Source organism: Phalacrocorax aristotelis, chromosome 1, assembly GCF_949628215.1.
Source record: "Phalacrocorax aristotelis chromosome 1, bGulAri2.1, whole genome shotgun sequence".
Lineage (NCBI taxonomy): Eukaryota > Metazoa > Chordata > Aves > Suliformes > Phalacrocoracidae > Phalacrocorax > Phalacrocorax aristotelis.
In genome coordinates this window covers 92,777,095-92,803,358 of record NC_134276.1, presented here as the reverse complement: position 1 = coordinate 92,803,358, position 26,264 = coordinate 92,777,095, and the positions used below count along the sequence as shown (strand labels likewise).

The following is a 26,264-nucleotide window of genomic DNA, read 5'->3' as shown; positions in this document are numbered from 1 at the left end:
AATTTCTGCTGTGATTACCTTTGCAAGGTCACCCAAAAGTCCTGACTGGTGGGGTACATTACTTGAAATATCTGTTGGTAGTTGGCTATTTCATTGTGGGTTCTTATACCTTGTATATATGTCTTGCAGAAAAATGTTGAGGCACTAATTGATCTCAGTGGTTGAGGACAGTAGTTCACAAAAAAATAGTCAGTGATAGGAAAGGTATATGAGATACACAGTCTATGGCCTTTGTGACACGGAACAGCTCTCAGAAATGTAGTTCATGCATTTTAACCATCAAACCTAAGTGCAGTTTGCAAACGGAAGGTGACAGCTAGTAATAACACTGAAAGAAGACAGCTGCAAATATACAGTATAAAAGTTAAAAAGAGCTGCTTGCAGATATAGGTTAAAGTTTATGTTCTCAGATTAAATCATGGATTAAGGAACAGTAACCACATTTAATGGTCACTTTAATGTCACTAGAATTGGAAACAATCTTCATAAATACTTATAAGTGAGGAGAACACTTTGTACTTGAAGAGTTTAATAAAAGTCATCAAACATTGGATGTATATGCCATCTTTCAGATATATGTGGAAAGCTATGTTAGCATATCAGTAATATAGAGACGCGGCTGCTTGAACACTTGTACGAATGAAGATCATGTGTGATTATTTTGCTTCTGTCACAACTAATCAGTCGCAGAGCTCTCTGATACACCTGAAGGTCAGAACTCCTGGTAAAATCTTCACTACTTTAAGTATGTATATATGTGTATATGTGTATGCTTGAATTGGTTCCTTGGGTAGTCATTTAAAATAAATGTCACTTGATACAAATACTGCAAAATTTGAATATGGATGCACTTGAAAATTACCTCACGATGAATTTTTTTATTTTTTGTAATTTGCTTCTGAACCAATTTATTGATGTCTCTGTTTTTACAGTCTTCTGAATGTGCATAGAAAGTCTGTGTCAGTTAACAATCAGTTTGTCTAGCTAAATTCCAATTTTGTAGAATTAAAATTAATTCACCTGAAGTTTTTAATCTTTGTAGTATTGTATGTTCTAAGCAAGTGCACAAAATGCTAATACCTGGAACCTTTTTGGCAATAATAGTTCATCCTCTAAAGCAGCATCTAATCTCAGTAATAATTCATTCTGTAAAGTAATATCTAATCTCAACTCTTAAACTTGTAAAATGCTCACATTTCTGACAAGGCTTGCAGTAAAAATCAAAGCCAGCTTTTGAGTGTTTTTCTCTGCTAGTCTCACTGTATTCCTGCTATCTCTGTGTTACTTAGGAAAGTATAGAAACATTTCCAAAGATGTAAAGTTCTGTGGGGAAATAATAGCTTGGGAAACCTATTAAGCTTTACAACCTGATAGTTGGCAATAATTCCATCATTTTCTTATTTCTTAGAATTAGTATTATACTGGCTGCAGTTATTTCAATCTCTGTTGCTTAGTCTGCCAAGACTGTAATCCTCACTAACGATATGTAGTAATCCAGCAACCTGCATTGTTCAAGCAATGACACTGCTTTATCCCCTCCTTCCAACCAGGAGGGTGAGTTACAACACCTGTGAAATAGGAAACGGCTTTTTTCTTAGTGTTTTTTTTTTTTCTGTCCATTGTGTTTTTTATTTTTTTATTTTTCAAAGTTGAAATATACAGCAGGTTCCTCTATGTGTGTATATTCTAACAGAGCCTTAAACTATGGGAGTTCTGTGGGGAATGTCTTGACAGTGCAGTACATTGAAAAGTAGGTGTACATCTGTTCCATTTTAAAATAAAAACCAGCCAACCATTAAATGCTCACCTTAAATCAAGTGTATTTAAATAAATCAACAGCTAAAAGAGAGATGAAATAAGTTAACTGCTTCTGTTTCTGAGACTGTAAACAACTTCAGCTTTTAAAATACTGCAGTTCTGATGATCAGCTGTCATACAGCTTGGTTGAATGTTATGTCATTGAAGTCATTCTCATGTTTTGTATGAGGCTTATGTGTTACAAGCCAATGATGGCAGTGAAAAATACTACAAAAATATAGCAAAGAACATTAAGATAATAAAAATAAAAGCAGCTAGTGTGTGTTTCTCTGAATGATTCTTCGCTATTCATAGTGAATCTGGAAATCTCAAATATCTATCTAATTGTGGATAAAGATTTAGAAGACTTTGTGAATGAAAACAGATGTCTCATACATTACAGTTTTATCTTACAGTGTTAATGCACTTCTATAGAGACAGAATTGAAACATTAAGGCATATTTCCTTTTACTGTAATATGTTTTTTTACTGAGTGTAATTCCCTACTTTTTTCTTGAGGATAACTTAAGCCACATTAAGTTTTGTATTAATTTGAATTAATTTGTATTTAATTTTGTGTTAATTTAAATTTTGTGTTCATATTGCTTCTGTATCCTACTTCCTTTGCCCCAGTGAATAGTTCTGTCAATATATTTGCTGTTTGCATTGGAAATTATTTTCTCATGACCATATCTAGCATCATGAGGAAATGGGAAATGACAGTTAAATTTTTCTGTTTAAGTTAGTAGTGAGGCTCACTTTGTTTAGTCCAAAAGTTCAGTCTGTGTTCTAGGTAGTTCCTTACAATGTAGAAGATACATTTGCAGGAAGCAAATATCTGCATTTTATCCTTTTACATAGTATCTGCAAGCCCAATTATATGAACAAACACAAATTAGAAGCTATCTTAAGCTTTCTTCATATCTTTGAGTATTACATTTGCGTATGGTTTGAACAGAAATAATTAAAAAAGGATGAGTTTTCATGCTGCTGTGGTCTCCTTAGGTGTTAGACAATTTAATATGGAGAACTGTGCATTCCCAAAGTTTTTTCTCTATTCAAGACTGAACTGTGAATGGATGAATGGAGGACAAATGTCTAAGGCTTGAAATGCCCTCTATTTCCTTTTTACTGGGAAAATAAAATAGAAATGAAGAAGAGAAATTTAAGAGTTCCATTTGGATTGATTGAAATGTGGCAGTCATGTCAATTCGACCTTTGTAAGTTGTTTTGTATTCATTAGAAACGTTTTCTGTGTTACTTTTACTCTAGCTGCCTGCTGTGTGATTTTCTACTTGTTCCATTATAAGAAAGGCAGTATTTTTAATTTCCAGAACTAGTATTTGGTAACAAACTCTCTGGATTCTGCTGCGATATTAAGTGGAGCCTGAATGTCATAGAAGGATTGCTTCTGATGGCTAATTAGATATCCAAGTGATTTAACCTCTGTGTGTCATTGTCATCAAGCTGATGATCCTGATGAAGAATGCCTGACAATTAGTGATGTAGAAATACCAAAATAACATAGACATTATTTATGTGGTTGCTAAATTAGTTGTTAGGCGTTAGAGGATTAGCCAGCTCATTCCTCACTTCTCAAAAATCTCAAAAATATACTTTATTTTTAGTTCTTGTGTTGGCCAAACAATACTTCCGTGAGTAGAGTAAAAGGAGCACAATACAGAGGTAATTCTAATTTTCTTAATCCTGATCTGCACTGAATTAGCCTAAAGGCCCGACTAGCAATAATGTGAAACAAGAATCCTTTACATTGTAGATAATACCTTAGAGCTTCTGGATATCAGTAATTAGTTGGTACTGAAGCTAAGGGCTGCCTCAGGATAGTTGTGTTCAGATCCATCTGAATACTCTTCCACCGTTAGTTTTTATAAATCCTCTTTGATCCTTTTACATATTCGGTCCAATGATTTTGTATGTTTGGGAGTTCCACAGTGCAAATGTGAACCATATGGAGAACAGGTAAAGAGATTCAAATTTTGGTGCCTGAAAACATAAAGAAATTAAAGAGCATGCAAAGGAGGTGTATTATGAATAAATTAAAGGAGAAATTTGAAGAAAATAGGAATGATATTTGGTTTGGGCAGGAGAAGAGGAAATATGTCCTTTACTAGTGGACACATTGAACTGTTTTGTATAGTGCTATCTGAACTTCCTGATAAATAATGGGTAAAGTACTTTCTTTGATCTGTTCTAAACCAGCATGTTCTTATTTCGGTGAGTTTCCACTGGTTTGTGTACAGCAAGTTTTTAATAGAAATTCCACCCTGTTCACGCTTTTCACGTCTCCTCCTTTTCTCCCCTCCAGACTGAAGCATCCCAGCTCTCTGAGTATCTGCTTATAAAGCAGCAACTCCATTCCCTTGTTTGTCTGGGCTGGCCCTTCTCTAATTCTCTGCATCCTTCTGGAGATGTAGAGACCAGAACTGCATGCAACCCTTTAGGTGTGGGCACACCAGACTGTCTTCCCATAGGAACACGATGACCCCTTCTGTTTTGTTCACAGCACATGTGGGGAAGCCCCCTGTTGGGTGGGGTTTTTTATATGTTTTGCACACTGACATGGTAATTTCAGAGAACTGCCAACGATGACTCCAGGACCTCTTTTATAGTTGCCTGTTCTGGGCTCAGCCTCATGTTGGCACTGTTCAGAACACTTTTCCCTGAATGTACGAGTTCATCTTCAATGTCAATGTTCATCTTTTTGCTGGCTTACCCAGTTTTGTGAGGGCTTCCCAGACTTCCTCACCATTGGATGATGTTCCAGGTATTTCATGGCCTGAAAGACCCTTCTCTTTCCCCCCTCGCTATGGTGCCTGGAGGTCCCAGCTGTTGCCTTTTCTTCATCCTGAGAACTCCTTTAAGTCTTACCCTTTTCTAAGTATTCTTTAAGCTGCATTCCATCTGTAAACAATCCATTCCTCCAATCCCATGGAAATTTAGCTTCTTTAATAACCTTCGGCATGGAACACTGTCAAAGGCTTTGCGGGAACACATGTATATGATGTCCCCTGATCCCCTTTACACACACCTCCTGACAACGTCAATGAACTCCAGCAGGTCACAGATTGAATTTCCTTGATTGTGAAGTCAGCCTGACTCATTCCCAGTTTATCCACATGTCCAGTGATCCTACTCTTCACTACAGACACTTCCATCTTAACAGGAATGGAAGTCAAATATCCTAGTCTATAGTTCCCAGGATCCTCTCTGGTGCCCTTTTTATGAGTTCTACACTGGCAACCCACCACCACGCTGGGTCAGCTGCCATTGGTAATGACACGTTACGTGTCTTGGCCACCTATTTTTCAATTTCTCATTGGGATTTGTTCAGAAGTCTGAGCATGCCTACTGGCCCTAGTGACTTTTTGCCATATAGCTTACTAATATGGCCTAATACTTTAGCTCTCTTTATTTCAAATTGATGCAATTCCTCTGATCTACCCACAACAAAGAATGTGTCAGATGTGGGAATCTTCTCAGCATCTTCAGCAGTGAAGACCAGTGCAAAGATGAGTGTCAGCAATGGCAGTGGCCTAGTAATCCCTCCATGCCCATCCACCAACTTTGCTATCTGACTTCCTGCATCTTCTGTACTTTTTACTACTGGCTTGTGCAACCTGTGCAGGGATGCAGATTCTCCTCAAATTCTTTTTAAGCCCTTTTAATTTCCTACTTAGATTTTAGCATTGATGTAGAAGGAGCTGAAAATTTTGCCCTTGCTCCATTGCTCAATGTTGCATGTGCTTGTCAAGTGACATTGTAGGTGGTCCAATTTGCTTTTCTTAGTTTTTGGGTTGTGGTGTTATTCAGAGGCCTACTCAATCTTAGCTCCATTTTGGTATGGGGTTTATTTTACTCAGCTTGATACAGCTGTTTGAGATTAAGGAATTGGACCACTAGAGAACTGCAAAGTAATAAAGCTATTATAACAATAAAGTAATTCATATGTAATTCACTTTTTGTACTAAGTTTGCTTTTTAACTATTCTGACGTTTGACTGTATTTGTTGGGTATTCAAAATGGTTTTACTTTAAGATATTCTAGTAGCTGCCAAGGCCACAATGTAAGAGTCTCATCTACTCAGATTTTATCAATAGTTTTTGGAGATGAGTCCTCATTTCCTTTCTCTTTCCTCTCCCAATAAGCTATTAATGTATTTTCACATTTGTTTAACATATATTTTGCATTTCTATTTAAAATATTATTTTTGGCATGATCCTACCAAGAAGCTGCTGCTTTAGACTGATTATTGGAAAAACTTACTGAACGGGATATAAATACAGTTAGAATTAGGTCCCCTTCTTATGCACATAATTCTGGTTCCTGCAAAACAAAAGCCGTGTCAAACCTTGTGAAACAGAGGCTGTAGAAGAACAAATTTTCTGTTTGCCGTGTGCATGCATTGTATGGCATTCCTGTTCCCATCTCATTTTTCCATTGGTTAATGAAATGTTTGTTCTGAACTTACCAGAGGTATGAAAATTCACTAATAAAATATATATGCTTTTTGCTTTTAATTTTTTACATATGTCTTCTTATGCATGTTATAAATTGAAGAAATATAGTTGTCATGGAAAGCCCCCATTAAATCCTAATCTATTTCCAAGTTCTATTTCAAAGGTTTAGAACACCTAATTATTCTCATCTGACTTCAGTAACATTTGTGCATGCTCAGATCTTTAAATTATAATACGTGTCCTTTTTTATGCTTCTATTATTACTTTATTTCTATTAATTCTTTATTAAAAATTCCTATAGATTTCAATATAGGTATATGCAAACAAAGCAGTAAAAAGACAATTACTTCCTAGTGGAAATCAGTAGATATAAGATCTATTTCCAGTTTTGAAATGCCTGTGATGCACACTTTGAATATTGTGATAGAAATATAATGCATGGGAAGACACTGAGATATGTAGTCAAAGGGCAGTTGCCTGGAACATTGCCTCACTCTGTGAAGGAAGACGTTTTACTGGGGTCTGAAAGGACTGGTTTGGGTTTCAGAGGACAGGAGTCTCTTGGTGATGTTCCTTTCCTTCCTCCCTTCCCTCCCTCTGCTGGCTTGGGTGTTTTCCTCCCTGTACAGCTCTGAATGTTTTCAGTTGGTCTTTTGCACAGTCCTCTAAGGTAGAAGCCAAAACTTCAGCTCCAATATCTGTTCACTTCTGTTTCTCTTAGAATGGATGTGATCAAAATATCTGTCGTTTGATCGAGGTGCCTCTAGAAGGCATTAGGCTACAAAGAAAATCACTCTTCTTTACTGTTACAAAAACATTGGACTAGAATAACAATATGTTTCTTGAATGTAGTTTATGATGTTGTGAAATGTCACGTTTGCCTTGAGTTGTCTAGACTGGAAAAGAACAGCTGTAAAAAGAATGACAGTTTTCTTTTTCTGTACTGGATCTATATTAGGGAGATGAAGCTTCTCTCAGTAAAGCTGATGAGTTGTCACTGAATTGAAATCAAAATCAATGTTTATAATAGGTAACTGTCCTAACATCAATAATAATATTTCTTAATCTTCACTTAATGTTATAGATATGAAATCATTCACTGTGAGCAGTTCTGAATGATGTATGAAATGAGAAATCCCTAATCAATGCACAGAATACACACAGGTGGCAAATGTGTTAGTTATATAAAATGTTCATGTCTAGTGCAGCCAGAAAATCCTCATTTCAGATGGGAAGACAGGGGGTCTGCATGAATTAATCTAATAAATAAATACTCTATCTTACTATTGCGAATATTGTTAACTTCTTCACACAATATCCATTTATCAAGAGGGTGAGCAGCACTCATCTTCAAATTTTAACAGGTATTTCTCTAGCGGTTCAAATATTCAGATGTGGGATAATAATTTCAAAATCTAATGATGTTACCTTTCTAAAAATTGCTCTCCCCTTTACTTTTCCCCTTCCCCAGCATGGAAAATTAGCTCAATATATGGGTACAAGAATTATATATCTCCTCTTTCTTTCCTGCTATCTCTGTGTCCCTGTTCCTTTTATTTTTGCCAATTCTTTCTACTCCACCCTCCTGAGATAACTTTAAGATGTTGCACTTTATCCCCTTGTGTGGATGAACTCCATGTCCAGCCTCAGAGTATTCAGATTTAACAGATGCCAATGTACTAATGCCAGGTAAATGGGTTTCAGATAGGATTCCTTACTAGTGTTGGTTAGTTATTTAGACAACTTAAAAATAATCTGAGAGGTGTCTGAAGGGTTGTAAAATGTATGTTTAATAACATATAGCAAAGTATGTTGTTCCAGTGTTGCTATAGACATTAACATGTTCCTAAGTGGGACCTATGCCTGACTGTTTAAACAGAAATGCATCCTGTACCTCCCCCATTTATTGTAGGCTGCCTACTTCTGAATGCAGTACTTGAGGGACAGAAATTGGACCAGAAACCCATGCACTGATAGACCCATGCTATAACCTGACAGGCAAGGATGGTATATCACCTAAAGGGCTTTTCTTGTGTACAGTGATGTAATTTCTACAGCTTATAATGCCTGTTCCATATAATGATGTTTTTTTTCCCCACTGGTTTCAGTGAAAAAAAAAAAAAACAAAACAGTTTGAACTATTGGTGACTCTGGGAACATTTCTGAATACTAACTTTAGCACATCCTGTTTTAAAAATACTAAAAATTTCATTTTCTTTGTAATGGTGGTCATCACGTTCAGCATGAAGAGTAAAACTGATTTCTGTTGTGTTCTCACTTTTCAATATATTAATAACAGAAAAGTAAACTCTCCCTCAACCTTCCTTCCCCTGATATTCTTCCAATTTGAATATTTTTTCAGACACTTCCCAATTAAAAGATATTAAATGAAAAATTAGAAGCTTCAAAAAAAAGCTGAAGGAAGAGCTACTTAGAGTCTGTAGTAAACATTATGGCTGTTTGCAAAGTGTTGCTTATGAGCTGTCTAGAAATGCAATGACTTTCTCTTTCCTTTCAAGAATGCTTGATATTATAGGGGGTAGGGGATACACGTTTAACATGCTTTGTAATTCAAGTTTTCTATCAAGTGCTGGTATTTAGGCTTTTATCTAATTTGTATTATCCTTCACCTGTATGAAACAGTAGCAGTTGTCCCAAATGTGGGGTAATATAAGACAAGCATATTCAGTATATCAATTGATTAAACACTCAGATCCTACCATGTGTATTTCTGAAAATTTAAGAGTCTTCAGTCACTTATACAATTGAGCCACTACAACCAGTATAAAATAGCTGAGAAATTGGAAGGGGTTTAGAGGAATTAAATTCTATTCTATCGGCTTACTCCCATCTCCTGCCTCCAATTGATCAACAGAGGCTTTTAGAATCACAGAATCATAGAATGTCCTGAGTTGGAGGGGATATACATGGATCATTAAGTCCAACTCCTGAAATTTTTAAATGCTTTCTCTTACTCTGACTATCATTTCTTTTCTCCCCTTGGGAGAGGGGGATGCTTGGGGATGGTGAGAGGAAGCTAAGAGACCTGACAACATACAATTTGTAATACCTTTCTAAATTACTGTTAGTCACATTCATGATTACCATAGTTACCTCAATAAGATTAAAACAAGAGTGGAAAACACTGATCACCTACCTTTAATATATACAGCTGTTCTTAGGCGCATGTTTTATTTCAAAGATTTGCAAATGGTGTATAATAAGGTGAAGCTTACCTGAGGGCCAGTATATGTTATCAGCTTTGCTATGACAGTATCATTACTGTAAGAACAGGGCGTGTGCATTGTAAACAATTGCATATTAACATCTTGGTCTCATTAATCACAAACTTCTCTGATACATGTCTCAGCGGCAGCCTCTACTAATTAACTCGGATACTAATTGGGTCAGATGAAATAAAGTAGGCAGCAGTCACTCAGACAGACTAGAACAGCTTCTTCTCTAATTGGTTTTGACAGAGGAACAAAAAAGGAACTTGGAAATATTGCAGACTAGCACTAGCCACCACTATGTACTTAGCACGGTTATTTGTAATGAATATTTTAATACACACTGAAACAAATGTTAGTCCTCCACGTATGGTTAACCCATCCCACTCTCTCTGTCTTCTGCATGTGTATGACAGGAATTTTGATGGCTTGTGACCATGTAAAGCATATTTCTGATTTTTTCATAGAAGCAAATCAGAAAACCTGGGAGAAAATACATAAAAGTCAAACTACTTCCAAGCTTTGCAACTATGTATCACTAGGTGGCATTTGCTGAAAACAGTACGGCAATTTCATTTTTACATGAGAAGCTTATGTGAAATGCTAGGCACTATTGTCATACTTTAGACTCTGATCGGTTTTAAATCCTGATGCTTCTTTCAGCTCCATTTGTTATTAGTCAACTGTTTGTCATTCAGAAAGTTTGTGGGCTCTTATAGTCCCTTTTAGATGTATGCTGCTCTCACTAGCTTATGAATAAACCTTGCTATCCTTGGTCCTTTGTCCTTATTGTTCATATCTGAACATAAATAGAAACCTAGATGGTAAAAAACTCCAGCTAAGCAAAGGAATGGCCAGTCTAACAGTGAACATTTATCTACTATTTCCTGAACAAAACAAAAATAATTGTGTATTTTTCACATAAGTTATAAATATGAAAATTGTGGGTAATAGTTACATAACCTTGACTTTTTATCTTTCATGATTATTTTGTGATATAATAATACTCCCACACCCTACCTCTGTCATAGCTTACTCTGAGGCAGCCTGCTTATTAACTAAATGCTGATCTGCCCTCCAAAGTTTAAAAAACACAAACAAACAAAGAAACAGAAAAAACCACCAAGAAACCTACAGCCCTTGTGTCCTGGGAAAGCAGAGTCTGCTGTTAGCCACAGCTCCTTTATCACAGTTTTCATCCTCACAGCACGTATAACAACTGCCCTGGTGAAAATCATAAAGGTTAGGGCCATTTAAAATTTTTCAAAAACATTTTTCTTATTTTGTGGGGATTTTTTTTCATGACGTTGCTGAAATACAGGGCCTGCCAGTGCTGCCGTTTTCTGATATGTAACTTCTCCCACAGCAGTGACAGGAAAATTTTTAATGCTGTGGTTTGCTTCAAGCCAGCTTGGTAACAGCAGCTGAGGTGAGAGCACTTGCTTTCACTTTGAATTAGTTTCAGCAAATCTCAGATCATTGGTACAGAGGAGTAACAACGCTTGTTACAGGTTGTCGCTAAACGGGCTGTGTACACAAACCAATTTTATTAGTCTTTAACTAATGAGGATTTTCCTAGTGCTGGCTGTATGTTAAGGCTCACAGAGGGACTGCTGCCGCCATGCTACCTGCCTGAGCCTATCAATCTGTCCTGGTGCTGCAGTCCTTCCTCTGCAAGAAGCAGCGTATGAAAATATGTATGTGCTCTGAGGAGGGGAAAAAATGGCTGATACTGATTCCCTCTTTCCTCTGCTAACAACTCCTGTTTTCTCTGGGAAGGGACAAAAATCAGTTAAAAGTAAGACCATCTGAAACCAGAGTTAATACAGTCAACATGTACTTCGTCTGTTTATCACATCTAGCCACACCTTCAAACAAGTTAAGCCTTTATTTTTTTTCAAACGTCAGTTAGGTTCTATGCTTTTGTTCAAGTCAGACCAACAACCAGAACTGGGCTGAGCAGCTTCCGTACTCCAAGCAGGGTGTGGTCTCTGCTAAGGACCTTACGAGTCCTTAGTTGTCTCTGAGAAATGAAAGAGTCAAAGTGTCTTTCATCAACTGTAAAGAAAACTGCAACTTTGGGCTGTGGAGTTATAATAGGTTTTATGCATAGTAATAATAATAATAATAGTAGCGGTAGTGTGTATATATGGCAAAAACCATACCTGTTGATTTTATGCTACGTAACATTGTGTGATATACCAGCAGCACTTACTTGTGCTTCCCTAATCTGTAAATAGGAACAGAAATAAAAAATTCTATTCAAAACAATCCATCAAAGTAGAAATAATAAGGTATTTTCCCCAAATACGCTTATCTGACAAGACGAAGTTAGTATCTATCAACTCTTCCTACTACTTTTCTTTCACATTTGGTAGCCTTTCCTGGATTTTCTGTGAATTTATAAGGAATTTAGTATAGTTTATACAACTAAGCAGACTTATCCAACAAGTGGATTTTGTTGCTTTTAAAAAAATGCTCTTAAACCATCTTTATTAGTACTTTTCAAGGTACTGAATGTACTGGCAGCATGATTTAACTGGTGTCCGACCGCTGAAAAGTTGATAATGTAGTTAAACCATACAATATTCTGCAAGTTCCAGCAAACTGCAGTGGTTTCAGCTGGTATAGCACTTCTAACCGTCATGGGGGTTTAGGTGAGGACAAAGAAGTTACCTTATTTTAAAGTGTAATGTATCATCTACAGTCTTCAGAAAATACTATTATAATAATGGTGTGAGCTAGAATAGCATGTGCTTCTATTAATATGTTATAAAGCCTACTTTTCATTTGTCAATATATGTATATGACAACGAAAAATAGGTATTAAAGGGAACACTGCTCATACACAGCTGACTACCCAAATAAATAATTATAGATTTCCATGTAATGATAACTTAAGTCATAAGCTGAACTCCTTCCCTTTTTAGTACTAGCTTCTGTGGCAAAGATAGGTTTGTTCTTTAATTTTGAGAAAGTTTTGGGTTGGTTTTTTTTTTTTTTTAGAGAAATCTGATTTATTGAACCACTGGGAGTTTTTAGGTTTCCTTTTTTAGAAGTGATTTCCCTTTTGGAAAAACTTCCTGGATCCAAAATAATTGCTAGTTAGAAAAGAATAAGAAAAAACCAACAAACAAACATGGTAAATCTTGTGTTTGCAAAGCTGTCAATAAATAGGAGACCAGGGTATTTTGGGTAGAGTGTGATTCAAAATCTGTTCAAGCCCTTATCTGTGAAAGCCTAAGGCAAGTGTGGGTCACTAACATTTGAGGCTGGTGTCCTGACAGTCAGTGTGGTGTTATATGAGATGGGAGAAGAGAGCAGCTGCTGCTCCGTTCCCAAGCCCTTACCCTATCGATGACAAGAGACATGAAGTCAGGGCACTCTTCCAAAGAGTACTTACCCTCTATACAAAATCAGAAGGAAAGAAGTCTTAGGAAGCTTTTCGGGGTGTGTGTGTGGGTGTGTGGGGGTGTGTGTGTGTAGGAGGGGGAATTGTGGGGTATTTTTGTTTAGAGGGGTTTTTTTCCTGTCCATTGATGCTTTCTCTACTCTTTTTACAACTTGTACAGCTGCTAAGTCGTTAGCTACTCTACTTACAACTAGCCAGCAAGAAGGCAACAACCAGCCCATTAGGCCCTTCAGGAAGGTTATTACCTATTAGCAGTTTTGCTCCTTCCTCCTGGGTCAAATCCATAGACACGGAGAAGAATGGTCAGTTCCCAAAGTGTGTTTGTGTGTGGTGGACCACAGGAGGACTAGGCCAACTGCTGGGAATAAAATTACCAATATATGAATTAGAGCTGAATATCTGTCATGGGTTTTGCTGGGATAGTATTAATTTTCTTCACTGTAGTTGGTACAGTGCTGTGTTTTGGACTTAGTATGAGAATAATACTGATAACACACTGATGTTTTAGTTTTTGCTAAGTAGTGCTTGTACTAGGGAGGGACTTTTCCAGCCTCCCATGCTCTGCCGGGTGCACAAGAAGCCAAGAGGGTAGGGGGCACAGCCAAGACAGTTGACCCAAACTGACCAAAGGGATATTCCATATTATATGATGTCATGCCCAGTATATTAACTGGGAGAGTTGGCTGGGGGAAGCAGCAATCACGGCTTGGGGACCGGTGGCGTTAGTCAGCGGGTGGTGAGCGGTTGCATCACTTGTTGTTTGGGATTTTTCCCCCTCACAAGGCTTCACCTCTCTCTCTCTCTCTCTCTCTCTCTCTCTCTCTCTCTCTCTCTCTCTCTCTCTCTCTCTCTCGTTTATTTTCCTTTTCATATTATATTATATTATATTATATTATATTATATTATATTATCTGATTTATTTTAATTATTCAACTGTTCTTATGTCAACCCATGGGTTTTCTTACTTTCGCCCTTCTGATTCTCTCCCACACACACCCCCTCAAGGGTGGGGGGATTGAGCGAGTGGCTGGGTGGTACTTAGTTGCTGACTGGGGCTAAACCACAACAGTCTTTTTTTTTGGTGCCCAAAGTGCAGCCTGAGGGGTTTAAGATTATCAGTTGCTGGTCACAGCATTGTTTCATCTGTTCTCAATATTAGTATATCAGATTTACACCATGCTGGTTTTGAAGTACATGTTAAAGACTGGTGTTGGTTTTTGTATTTTGCTGTGCTCTGCAGTGATTAGCGATGTTTTGCCTAGGAGATTTGTTATTAAAACACTGGCCTTGAGCTTTAGTAGTTATTTGGGTCTTGCATGGAAGCCGTTACCGTACTTTGGGTACCACCTCATGGAAACAATTAGCAATTATACCTCCTCCTCTGAGAGGTTTTTTATGGAGGAAATACAGAATGGCACTTTAGCTACTGTCTTCTATAATGCCTTCTCCTTCATTACAGCAACTTTTCAGTACCTTGAACGTCCTTGGGAAGTAAAGATACATCTGTTGGTATTTCTTTGGCAGATTGTTTTGGTTTTGTCTAAGATTAATAAGCAATTTAAGAATATCATCCAGAGATCTGCCCCAAAGCTCAATAGCTATCGGTGGCAGGGTATGTGGTGTAGTATGGAAAAATGCCTCAGATGGTGGGCATGGAGTGTATTGGGACTGCACCTGAACAAGTACAGAATCCTGAAAAATAAGTAGAATATTTGGAGGAAGTATGTTGTCACTCCAGCAACTCCAGAGAGATACAAATTACTGCAAAATGCTGGGGCCTGGCTCATGCCCACAGAGCCCTGTTTAACAGTATTCAGTAACCCTGAGGGAAAGAGAAGGCCTCTGGATCTAAAAAGATAAGGAAAAGGAAAGCAACAAGCACTGTGGCCACTCAAACCCCAACGACAGGTGCTGTGGCTAGCCCAGGAGGTAATTGGCACCTTTTGTTCTGTGCCTGCTCCTGTCCCGGCTTCTTGTGCACCTGGCAGAGCATGGGAGGCTGGAAAAGTCCCTCCCTAGTACAAGCTGTACTTAGCAAAAACTAAAACACCAGTCTGTTATCAATATTATTCTCATACTAAGTCCAAAACACAGCACTGTACCAGCTACAGTGAAGAAAATTAACCCTATCCCAGTAAAAACTATGACAATACCCCATGTTGTGCATAATTAAAATGTTCTGGAAATGTGAACTGAAATTCTGGTTTTGTTTTTTTGTTGGTTTGGTTGTGGGGTTTTTGTTTTGGTTTGGTTTTGTTTTTAATTCCGTTGGAATTGTGCTCCTGCTTTTGTCTTGGGAGTTGTACCTGCTACAATTTCTTTAGGGGAAAGGGCTAAAAAATGGAGGGGGAGGTGTGTTTTTAAGAAACCTGCAGCAAATTACATTAATTTGTTCAAACCTAGATCTATGTGCACATTTAACAGCTGCCCATTATTGTTTTAGGGATCATATGTAGCTTGTCCTCAAAAGCACTCTGTAGTTTTTCCCTGAATAGCTAATTAGGCACAGTTAGGTCAGAAGAATGAGACCTTATATAAACACTTGTAATGCCTTAAAAAATTAAAAAAAGGAGAAAAGTCAGGAAGCAGTTTCTCTTAAAGATTTATAATGAAAGAACAATTACAGCTAACATAATGAAATGATAAAAATACAAGGCTTTGTCAGCCTGGGGTTCAATCTAGGCCTCTGGTGTCAGTAGAAATCCTGTAGGTTGGGTCTTATGGCCCTTCTCTCTTCTGCCCCCTGAGCAGCAAATGCAATCCCTCTCTCTTAGTTCTTGTATTTGAAGGAGGGGATGGGTGGGAGCAGAGTAGAGATTAAGTCTTTTCAGTATAGTAATACCCCTGCTTCTTTCCTAAATTTGCCTTGAATCTTAGCAGATGGCCTCAGAAAATGTTGATATACTATTTCACAGAGGATTGTTATACTTTTTTTTTTTTTATATTAATGAAGGTTTTCTGGATGCTGAAGTCTCCTATTTCTGCTGAGCTTTTGAATAGGTTCATCAGTGTTTGGAGAAGCCTGAGATGGTCTGATTATGGTGATTTCACTCCAGTTCCATAGAAAAACCTCAAGGGGTAGCACAGGGAACAGGGAGTTTTAACAGTATTCAGATAAAGTCAATACACTGCTCATCAGTATATTTATAGAAGGTGGACAAAGAATTGCATGTTACATATTGCCTTACATAAGCAATAGACTTAAAATCATTGTCTGTCTGTCAAAGCAGTCTATTGTATTTCCTGTCAGCTTGTGAATGTCTTGGGTGACCTCAATGACTAAAAATCAAAGCTAGTCCACTCAAATATCATTGTCATTGTACTTCATTGATTTCTTCTTTCCCCCTCAGATAAGCAAGAATGGGAAAGAAACATTTCTCAGCAGTTGTAGTTACTGGCAGAGTAGTGTAACAATGTGCTAAAAATTTCTAAGAACAGTGAGTCGATGGATCCAGAGTATTAATAATGTGACTATCTGTGGCCTTTTTTATTCCTAGTGCTCCCACCATTGCTGGTACTCACTGCCACTCACTGAAGGAAATCCTGGCCTTTTCTAAATCTGCATTGTTTGGCTGCAAGAAAATCAAATAGCAATTTGATGGGTTTATTCCCTAAAGTGCAGTTTTCTGATGAACCTGCAGTTGCCATGAATGAAGGAATTGACACCTGCCTTAACACCATTGCTTCAGAGTTTCCAGCTAGTATATGGGAATTCTTTTTTCTTTTTTCTTTTTCTTTTTTCTTTTTTCTTCTTTCTGCCTGATAGCTCCTGGTAGACAAAACATAGCTATTGAATTATTGTTTAATCCAGCTCAAGGCAACACTGGGTAACAGAATAAGACAAGTCTCCTTCTCTCCTGTTTATGTTCCAACCTCTGATGGAACTGCTTGTTGAATACTGCATAAAATCTTCTATTACACAACAAAACTTCCTATCAGTGCCTGTTTCTGCAGTGATTCAAATATTCTACACACGTTATATAATGTCTTTATTGGCACCTTAAAGACAACCGTTCGTTTGTTTGTTTCCAATTAAATCGTATAATCTGAGGATATGGTTCATTTCCCATATCCCTGAACTGCCTGTGCACTTTTGTTGAATGTCTTTTCAAAAATGGGCTGTACTTACTCTTGAGGAGAGTTCCCTTAGTCACTTGTGTTGGAAACCACCGCCCACACTTGCGGAAGGCAGAATACAGACGGTAGGAAAGATGCAGTCTTGATGTTGTAGTCTATAGAAGGAGAAGCTGTGAAGTCTCCATTCTTGGAGATATTAAAAAGCTAGTCTTGACGTGGTCCTGGGCAGCCAGCTCTAGGTGACCCTGCTTGAGCAGAGGGGTTGGACCAGATGACCTCCAGAGGTCCCTTCCAACCTCAAATGTCTGTGATTCTATGAAAGCATTATTTATTCAGGTGTGTCGAGTAACTGAGGCTGAAGATCCTCTAGAAAAACAGTGAAGGACACTCCAAAGAGTGGAAGACTTCTTCTCCCTATTCCATATTTTCTGAGGGACAATGGTTTATATTATGCAAATGGAATAATGCAGTGACATATACTGTACGCTTCTGAACCTTGATTCATTTAAAATCTGCTTGGTATTCATCAGCTTGCATTGTTTAAAAGTATTAGGGGTTTTGTGACTTCCTAACACTGCTGTATGCTTTCAGAATAGTACCTAGATTATAGCAGATATTTTAAAATAATTTTTTGCCTGTTGCCATTTTGTATTTAAAACGTTTGGTGGTATTTGCGGGGTGTGTATGTAGAAAAGTAAATGTAGCTTATTAAGGGGTAACAACATAATGCTGGCTTTTTTTTTTTTTTTGTGGGAAATAAAAGGAAATTTAATTTGAGCAGTAGGCTGCAAACATTAAATACTTCATTAAGTGTCTAGGAAAGTTGTCTGGTAACCACTTGCCATTAATAATAGCATTTTTGTTCTGTTGAATCTGATTGCATGTTCCTAAGCATTCTTCAGTGTACCACTTGTCTCTATTAGCCTTGCCACCTGATTAAATCTTAGAACTGTCCTTTGTCAGATGATTAGCTCCATTAATACTGCACTTTATTTCCTGGCCATAATCTGCTATGAGCTCTAGCCTGGAGTAATACTTTTAAAGTCAAATGTGCAGTTAGCTAATTCAAGAGGTTTGCATTCACAGTTGCAAAGATGGATGCTCATCCTACCAGAAATATATCAGGACTCTAAGATCCATTTGTGAATGTATTCTAGTTAAAACAAGGTCTGTTCAGTGGTACTAGTGGCTCTAGCGCATGAAAAGCAGATAAATCTCACAGGTCAGTATCTTTTTTTTCTTGAAGGCTTTCTATAGACTTCAGCGTGTTCATTTCCTGAGTTGATAACCTACAGAAAGGAGGTTAAGCCTGTTCCACTCAATGTCCAGTCTTCTAAGAAAAGCAGATTTTTGCTGTGGGAAGCAATCACATTATTATTGTGATAAAGGAATTCAGGATCCGTGCAGTATTCCATGTTTAGATTTAACCTGAAGAGAGACAGTATGCTATCCTGCAATTCTTCCAGCTTGAAAGAAAGGAAGTAAACATACTATATTCCTCTTGAACAGCCAAAGGAATTACCTGCCTGGCCGTTTGATTACTCTTATTGACTCACAGTAAAAACACCTGCAAGGTCATCCATCGGCCTGCTGCTGAAGGATCTGTTATAAACACAGCGTTATGAAAGCGGCAGCTGAGTGTTCTTGGTACGTTTCTACAGTGCCCAGACAAATGTCATTCAGCTTCCACATTTAGCATTCAGTTGTAAATCTGGGTTCGAAGAACATATTTTTTGAAAAAATCATGTTTGCTGTGGGGAAATCAAGCCATGCTTTACCAATAGATTGGTTCTTTTTTAGGTTAGGAGGCTGCCACTAACAAACTGCTGTGGTATAAACACTGGCAGAAAAAAAACCATCTAGAGATAAAAGTGCTTGAAACGATCTCTGTATAAAGATAAGAGCAGTGGAATAGATTTGTATTTGCAAAGGTAGCAGAGCACTGCCTCAACCTTGAATAAGTTTCAAACATTCAAATTGTGGGTTTAACTATAATTTTCCTCAGGAGGCCCTTCTTTTCTATTAGCTTGTTGGACATGAATTAATTGGTGACTAGCAGTTAAATCTCTGGCATATATTTCTGTGGGAAAAAAAAGTCAAAGCACACACTGTTACTGAATATTCTATTACAGTAGCCTGGGGTAGAAAACGTGAACAGTTTGGAAGAGGCATTTTTGCCTCTTTCCTTTTCCCTGCTAAATCCCACACTCTATTCTTCTAGACCATTTTAAGGTTTCATATGGTATTTTTATCAGAAATGAATCATAGAATCATAGAATGTCCTGAGTTGGAAGGGACCCACAAGGATCATCAAGTCCTGCTCCTGTCCCTGCACAGGACAACCCCAAATTCACACCATGTGTCTGAGGGTGTTGTCCAAGTGCTTCTTGAATATCACGAGGCTTGGAGCCATGACTGCCTCCCTGGGGAGCCTGTTCCAGTGCTCCACCACCCTCTGCGGGAAGAACCTTTTCCTAATATCCAACCTAAACCTCCCCTGGCACATCTTCCTGCCATTCCCTCGGGTCCTGTCATTGGTCACCAGAGAGAAGAGATCAGTGCCTGCCCCATTTCCTCCCCCTGTGAGGAAGCTGTAGAAATAGCTATTTATCTGTAGCATTTCATATGAAGTTGCTGAAGGAGTTTGTAATACAACATCAGATTGAATATATATCTTCCACCAACAAAATGCATCTTCCTTTTCCCACCTTCTGTGTATTGCACACAGCTAGAGTGAGTCAAAACTATATAATAAACAGCTTACTAACAGTCAACAAAGAGGGAGGTGATGCTTGTGGGGAGAAATAAATTTTTTAACAGCATTAGCATAATTTAGTACCAAAAGCATGCATCTCCTCCACATGCTGTTGCTTTTTGATGAATCTCTAACTATTCAGATACTACTTTCAGCCAAGGGATGAAGCAAGCAACATTATTTTGGATAGACAGCAATAGAACTCTAGAAAGTTTATTGTAGCATATACTGATATATTAGCAGCAGAATGTATATAATGCCTGACTTCTATGGCATGTTTCCAGTAGTACTATTGCGTTGTAAATCTTTTCACTCATGATCATCTGAAAGCAATTGGAATACACTCCTTCATGTATGTAGAACTTTTTTGTAATGAAATAGTAGCTTTACAAACTCTGGTATTATTTTTTCATGAGTACATTTTATTATTGAGAATGGAAAACATTCCTATGAAAGGTACATTTAAAGTGCTCTTGAGATGAGGTTTTAAGAACAAAAGGTATATTTGTATCAAAAAGATTTGCCTTGTCTTGTCTCCTCGGAGGTGTGGAGGGAGGGAAAGCAAAGTGCATTATTAATGCTGTGCATTTCTCATGTATCTCATCCATAACTGTCTTTCAAATTCAGCTGAATCCATTAACATTATTAATTGCTGAACATTTCAGATGGGAATTTAATATCCCTTTTTCTTTATGAAGTGTAGAGAATTTTACTGCAAACCAAAAGACAGCATTGAGTGAGCTTTGTTTTAGTATAAGCATTCTGCAGCCTTTTCCGCATATGCCCTTTATTTTTAGTTTGGTTTGACTTTGTCATACAAAGAGGTCTGCCCTTCTGTATTATTCTAGGGATGATGCCTAATAGATATTTCTGAGCAAATACTTATTAGGTTCTAATTTGAAGGTATCTTCCTTTTCCCACATATATAAAACACATCAGAATTTTGCCTTTGTGTGCCCAGTTCCATTCTGTATCAAGACTGTACTTATAACTTAGAGAAATCAAGGCCTAAGATAACCATTTCCCTCTACAATGTTTTTCATATTAAAGAACTGAGAAGGAATTTCATCTATGGCTGAACAAATGTGTGCAGTTTTTTTTATTATTTTCCCACTGGAGGAGAAATATGTAAGAAAACGTGACAGGTAAATAGCTGCAAGGCAAAAAAGGCATCAGGTATGGCAGGGGCTACCAATGGAGAGCTATCATTGTGGTCAGAATGTTTCAATTCCCCAAGGAATTTGAGGATGTGCATATAAACTTGTTATTTCAAGTACTTTTCTAAAAGTGCTGTAGAAGATTATCCTGCTGCCAAAACCATTGGGTAACATGTTGTTATATACTTAGATGAAATTAAATATTTAAATGGGATATTTCAGATCTTACTGCAACATGTCCCCTTCCAGAAGATGAGATACCACAGAATAGATGACATGAGCTAAGGATATAGACTTGACTATGAAGGGAACCTGTAGGTTTTAAAAAATATTTTGATGTAATTATCAAGGAATATATCCAAATAGGTGCCCTGAATACATTTGAGTTATTAGTAGTAGCTATACTACAAACAAAGACTGAAGCTTTAACCAATAATATAGTATTATTCTGTTGAATAATTCTAATGAAGTGTTTTACTTTTCTCTTGCAGATGAAAGGGAAGATGTTCAAAAGAAAACATTCACAAAATGGATAAATGCACAGTTTGCTAAGGTAATTAAATATTTTTATTCATTTATAAACCAAAATATGTTTTGTGTATTTTTCAGGCAACTTTATATTCCTTCACTGAGGCTTAATTTTCAAGGTAACAGTTAAAAGTTTCAGGTATTGCTGAATGTAGTTGACTGATTTATTCCCTTGATTTCAGTAGGGATTGAAATGTAAGAAGCCATAGTCTTCTCAAAATGTTCTCTGCCTTGATTTACCTTTCCTTTTCTCAAATTAGTGATGCAGATGTATTACTGTTTGTTGGACTCCTTTGTTATGTTGCTAATATACAGAAGAATTTCTTCTATTGAGCTTGTCTTCTCTTGTTTCTAATTGCAATCACAAATTTAACAAAACCCAATGAACTGGAGAGAAGCAAGGTCAAAGATAAGAGGTGTGATCCAGTCAGCAAATTAAGAAAGTCAATTATAATAAGTTTTTAAATAGTTATCTTTGTGAACTCTTGGAGAATGGTAAAGCCTTCAAATGTACTGGAAAAAAAGAGCGAATAACTAACTTTCTTAAAGGACACTCCCCCGCTCCCCCCCGACCCCTCCCACCCCCTGGCAGTCTATAATAATTTAATCTTTAATACACAGGAAAATTTGAGCTCAAACTATTAATTTGATTAAACATTTTTTTAAATTCCTGGAGGATAATTACTGAACTGTATTTGACAGTAATAAACGAAATCCATCCCATAATCTGTCATTTTATCTACTAGGGAATAATTGGTGATAGACAACAATGAAATAGTAGCTGTGATATATCCTCTGTTGAGCTTGGCTTTTGATTGTGTCCCATCTGATTCTCCTCATTAAAAAAGAGAAGTAAGATAATCTGATCATGACCACCATAATGTTGAAAAACATGCTCAGCAGTGGTTCAGGCAAACAGGGAGTCCTCCGGGACTTTTCCATGGTCTGGAGTGTACTCTAGTAGCAACTCAAGTGACTTAGGCAGCATGCATTTGTGTTAAGCATCTTTACAGCAAAGAGTCCAGCTGTTTGGAGGACTGGATCAGGACAAAATACAGTCTTGAAAAAATGATCTGAAATTGATTGATAAATTACAAGGCAAGTCTGAAGTGCTGTATTTAGGATGGAAGTAAAATGTATGCGTAGTATGCATACCAAAGGGAGGATAGCTGGGCTGGCCAAAATAAAGCAAATAAAAACTCTGGGAAGTAAGACAAATCACAAAGAAAACGAGTCAGCAACATGGTACTATTGCAAAAAAAAAATTAAAAAAAAAGAAAGGGAAATTGGCAAATTTATTATGGCTGTGATAATAGAATTTCTTCAGGGAAGATGAAATATGTAATTATTTGATTTTACTTGGCAATAGTGAGATTTCCACTTGAGTAATTTACTATCTTGGTGTTCCATATATGAAGAAGTAGCACCAGCAGTAGTGATCTAATGCAAGCTAATCTGAAATGTTTTGCCAGTTAGGCCTTGTTGTGGTCACAGAAATAGTTAGAGAAAACTAAGAGTAACTGTTTCTTTCTTATCTAAAGAAAATGCCTTGTTCCTAGAGTGTTGCTTTCTCAGAAAGGTTTGTTTCCTGGAAACTTGGAGCAAGTCTGCAGAATAACAGTAAGAATTATGAAGGGTTTACGAAATATGACCTATCAGCAGATGCTTTTAATGGTAGGTTTCACTCAGTCATCTGAATGATATAGCTGTCTTTCCTCCAATTCTAGTTCAGTGGAGTGTACTTTAATGGTATTTTATCTACCTTTTAGTTCAGTTCTATAAATGGTATTTTTAGTTGTATGTGAACATGTATTCATAAATATACTGGAAAAGTACTGATCTCCCTCTATTTCATTTGTACTTTGAGGAAAACCTCCTAAACATTATGGTTCAAGTTTTTCTTTGCCTCGTGCATCACCTGTTCTGGACAGGGTCTTTTTATTTCAAAAATCAGTCTACCAAAAAACCCTTGACCTTTAAATCTTGGACAAATTACTCTTGCCCTACAAAATTGTTATGCATAACACCAGAATAGTTTGTCTGAAATGGGAAATCGCATATGTCTGGTAAGCTTAGTAGTACCTGCTGGCTGCCTGTGTGGTACACATGCAGAAAATATGGTTTGCTCTTTAGTGTAGTCATGTACTGTGCAAGATTCATTTCTGTCTAGGGTTTTCAGAACAGCAATAGAGGAGGCCCTGCTTGTATTCCACTGTAGCATGAGCGGTCATAGTTAATAGCTGTGTGCTGTCCTGGGACTGTGTTTCTCCCTCTTCTAAAGACCGGGACATTTTGGGAGAGGTGGTCTTGAAAACATTAAAGTGGGTCTCCATGTGAAATCTACCACTTATACACCTTCTTCTCCTGACTTGTTTTCAGTGGTTCAAATCCACCTCTGGTTCTAGCTGTGGAATTGATTTCAGTTAATGGGCTACTCCTGGTTAGCAATTTCTCATCGTTAGCTTTGTAAAACTGTTAAATAAATTACTTTCATTGTAGAATTGGTTTGTATTCACTCCTATGTGCTTCTAGAGGTGCTGTCTTGAGCAGGTTAACCTACTGTGTCAGAATTAAGATAAAGGAATATATTTTGTCAGTCATTTCTCTTATTAGCAAATAGTGGAATCCAGGTTATTAATTAAGTGTGAAATATTTAGGGTTGAATGAAATTGTTTTATACCATTCCCACCCATCCACCACTCTCCATAGCTAAAAAAAAAAAATATCCCTACTTATGCGGTCAAAGTAAAAGCTTAGATCTAAATGTTCTAAATCTTCATTTGTGTTGGGTCTCTAGTGCATCCCTCCTCAAAGAGCTGTATTCCTTTCCTGAAAATTCAGTGTCTAGTAGAGTACCTACGTCTCGGTACACTTATTCTCAGACTGAGCTTTCAAAACACTCACATTTGCAAGTTGCTTTCACATGACTAGTGACATAAATACAAATAATGCTTTTGATGCCAAAAGTTATAAATTATTGAACAATCATTTTTTAATTTATGTGTCATCAGCATAACATAAGAACCGATGTATAATTTTTATTCGTGGGGGAAAAAAAAAAAATCTATTAATTGCAGGTCTGGAGGGAAGCAGTAGTCCTTCTTCTGGCCACGCATGCAGTGGCATATTATTTGGATGATCTGTAGCTACTTTGACTCAGATGCCTTGAGTTCAGCAATGAACTCTGCTACCTCTTAGCTAAGGAGTCAAGTCCCTAACATGAAATCTGTAACAAACTCTCACCCACACCATCTTGGCAGTTTTCTGTTTGTGATGTGCAGACCCTGGAAACCTCTGGAGTACTACCAAGAAGTCTGTGAAAGAGTACCTAGGGAAAGCTAGTAGAACTGTATGCAAGATTACAGTTGTTATGGGCGAGACCATGTCTCTCTTCAAAGTTTTTTGGCAGGTTGAGTGGGGTGCTCTAAATGGAAAAACTGAGGAAAATGCATTTGCAGGTCTCTCTTAGAGCTTGTCAAGAAAGCAGGTTTCTCTGTAATTCCTACTCCTTTTACTAGCTAGTAAGTGGATTATGCAGAAAATCTGTGCTTTAAAGGTTACAGTATGTGACTCATCTATAAGAAATTCATCATTGTTTCAGTAAGGTAGGCCAAAAGTTGGCTTTTAATGTTTGTGAGATAAAACACTTAGTAAATTAAAAATATAGGAGAAATGGGAGAACGTAATCCAAGAGACCTTTGTGTTTTCCCTGTTTTAAAAATAGACATTGTGGGTGATTTTCTTTAGTGATACCTTCTTCATTTACCATCTAAATGGCATCCAATAAGAGGAAACTCAAAGCAACTTTAAACATGTGGAGCATATTACTTTAATATAATTTTATTCAGAAAGAGCTTTACTTTGTCCTCAGAAGAAGTTTATTTATAAAATAATGAATTTCTGCAGGGTGTGTGTAATGATGGCAAAGGAACGTATTGTAACCTAGTTTTTAATAATAGAACTATAATTAGAGCTCTCAGAAGAGATATAGCTAATCTTGGTTATGATAGCTTTTGCTCAGATCTCAACTTCTAAAATTTGAAATAACTGAAACTTTTGTTTATAAATGAAACACAGCATCTGAACTGTGTGTTTTGGGAGAATGCAAATATATCACGAGCCCTTGAGTATAGGAGCTCTCTGCTGGAGCTTTGAAACAGCTAGAAAAATTATGTTAACAATGCCTGTACCACATTTTAGATGACCTTATGTTGCCTCCCTGATTAAACATTTTTAGTTGTTCCTTGCATAATAGGTTTCAAAATAGAAAGCATTACTGAAGATGGAAATTTTCTTTACTTGCATGTAGGAAAGAGCTTGTAAATGGCAATTAATTTGAAAAGGAAAACCTGAAAATTCCAGCACCAATAAAAAACACCCCACTCTAAAAAGGAAAGAGCGTACTTCTATGACTGGAAATTTATTTTGTTCCCCTATTACGGAGTGACTCAAAGTACTGACAATTTTAATGTCAGCAGTAAAAGTATCTGTTGTGAGTACAGAGAAGGCAAGCAGCTAATCATTGTAAGTTTTGGCAACTTCAATTTTAGGTTATACTTTTATGGCTAACTTGAGGTCAACAGCTTAACCTCTAAGTGGGTTTCACAAAAGAACGGTAATTTGTGAATGAGTTTTCAACATTTCAATCTGCAATATCAAAAAAAACCTATGATCATAAAATTGCTTGTAAATTCAGAGGTTTAAATAGGTTGTCCATATTTCTGCTACAAAAGGGTAGAAAGTTCCACTATATAGTCAAAGAAGACATTATATGACAGCACACTTTTTCATGTAAACACTGAAATTATTAATCTTCAACCAGGTAGGATC

At 37.2% G+C, this 26,264-nt stretch overlaps 1 protein-coding gene across 11 annotated transcripts in view; it reads left to right on the top strand.

Annotated features, from left to right (window-relative positions):
- Nucleotides 1-26,264, top strand: part of DMD (dystrophin) — a 1,138,094-nt gene that overhangs the window by 99,598 nt on the left and 1,012,232 nt on the right. For all 11 annotated transcript variants that reach the window (XM_075097793.1, XM_075097785.1, XM_075097765.1 and 8 more), the window contains exon 2: nt 21,398-21,459. In XM_075097793.1, the coding sequence (XP_074953894.1) occupies nt 21,398-21,459 (62 nt within the window). The remainder of the gene's footprint in view (nt 1-21,397; nt 21,460-26,264) is intronic.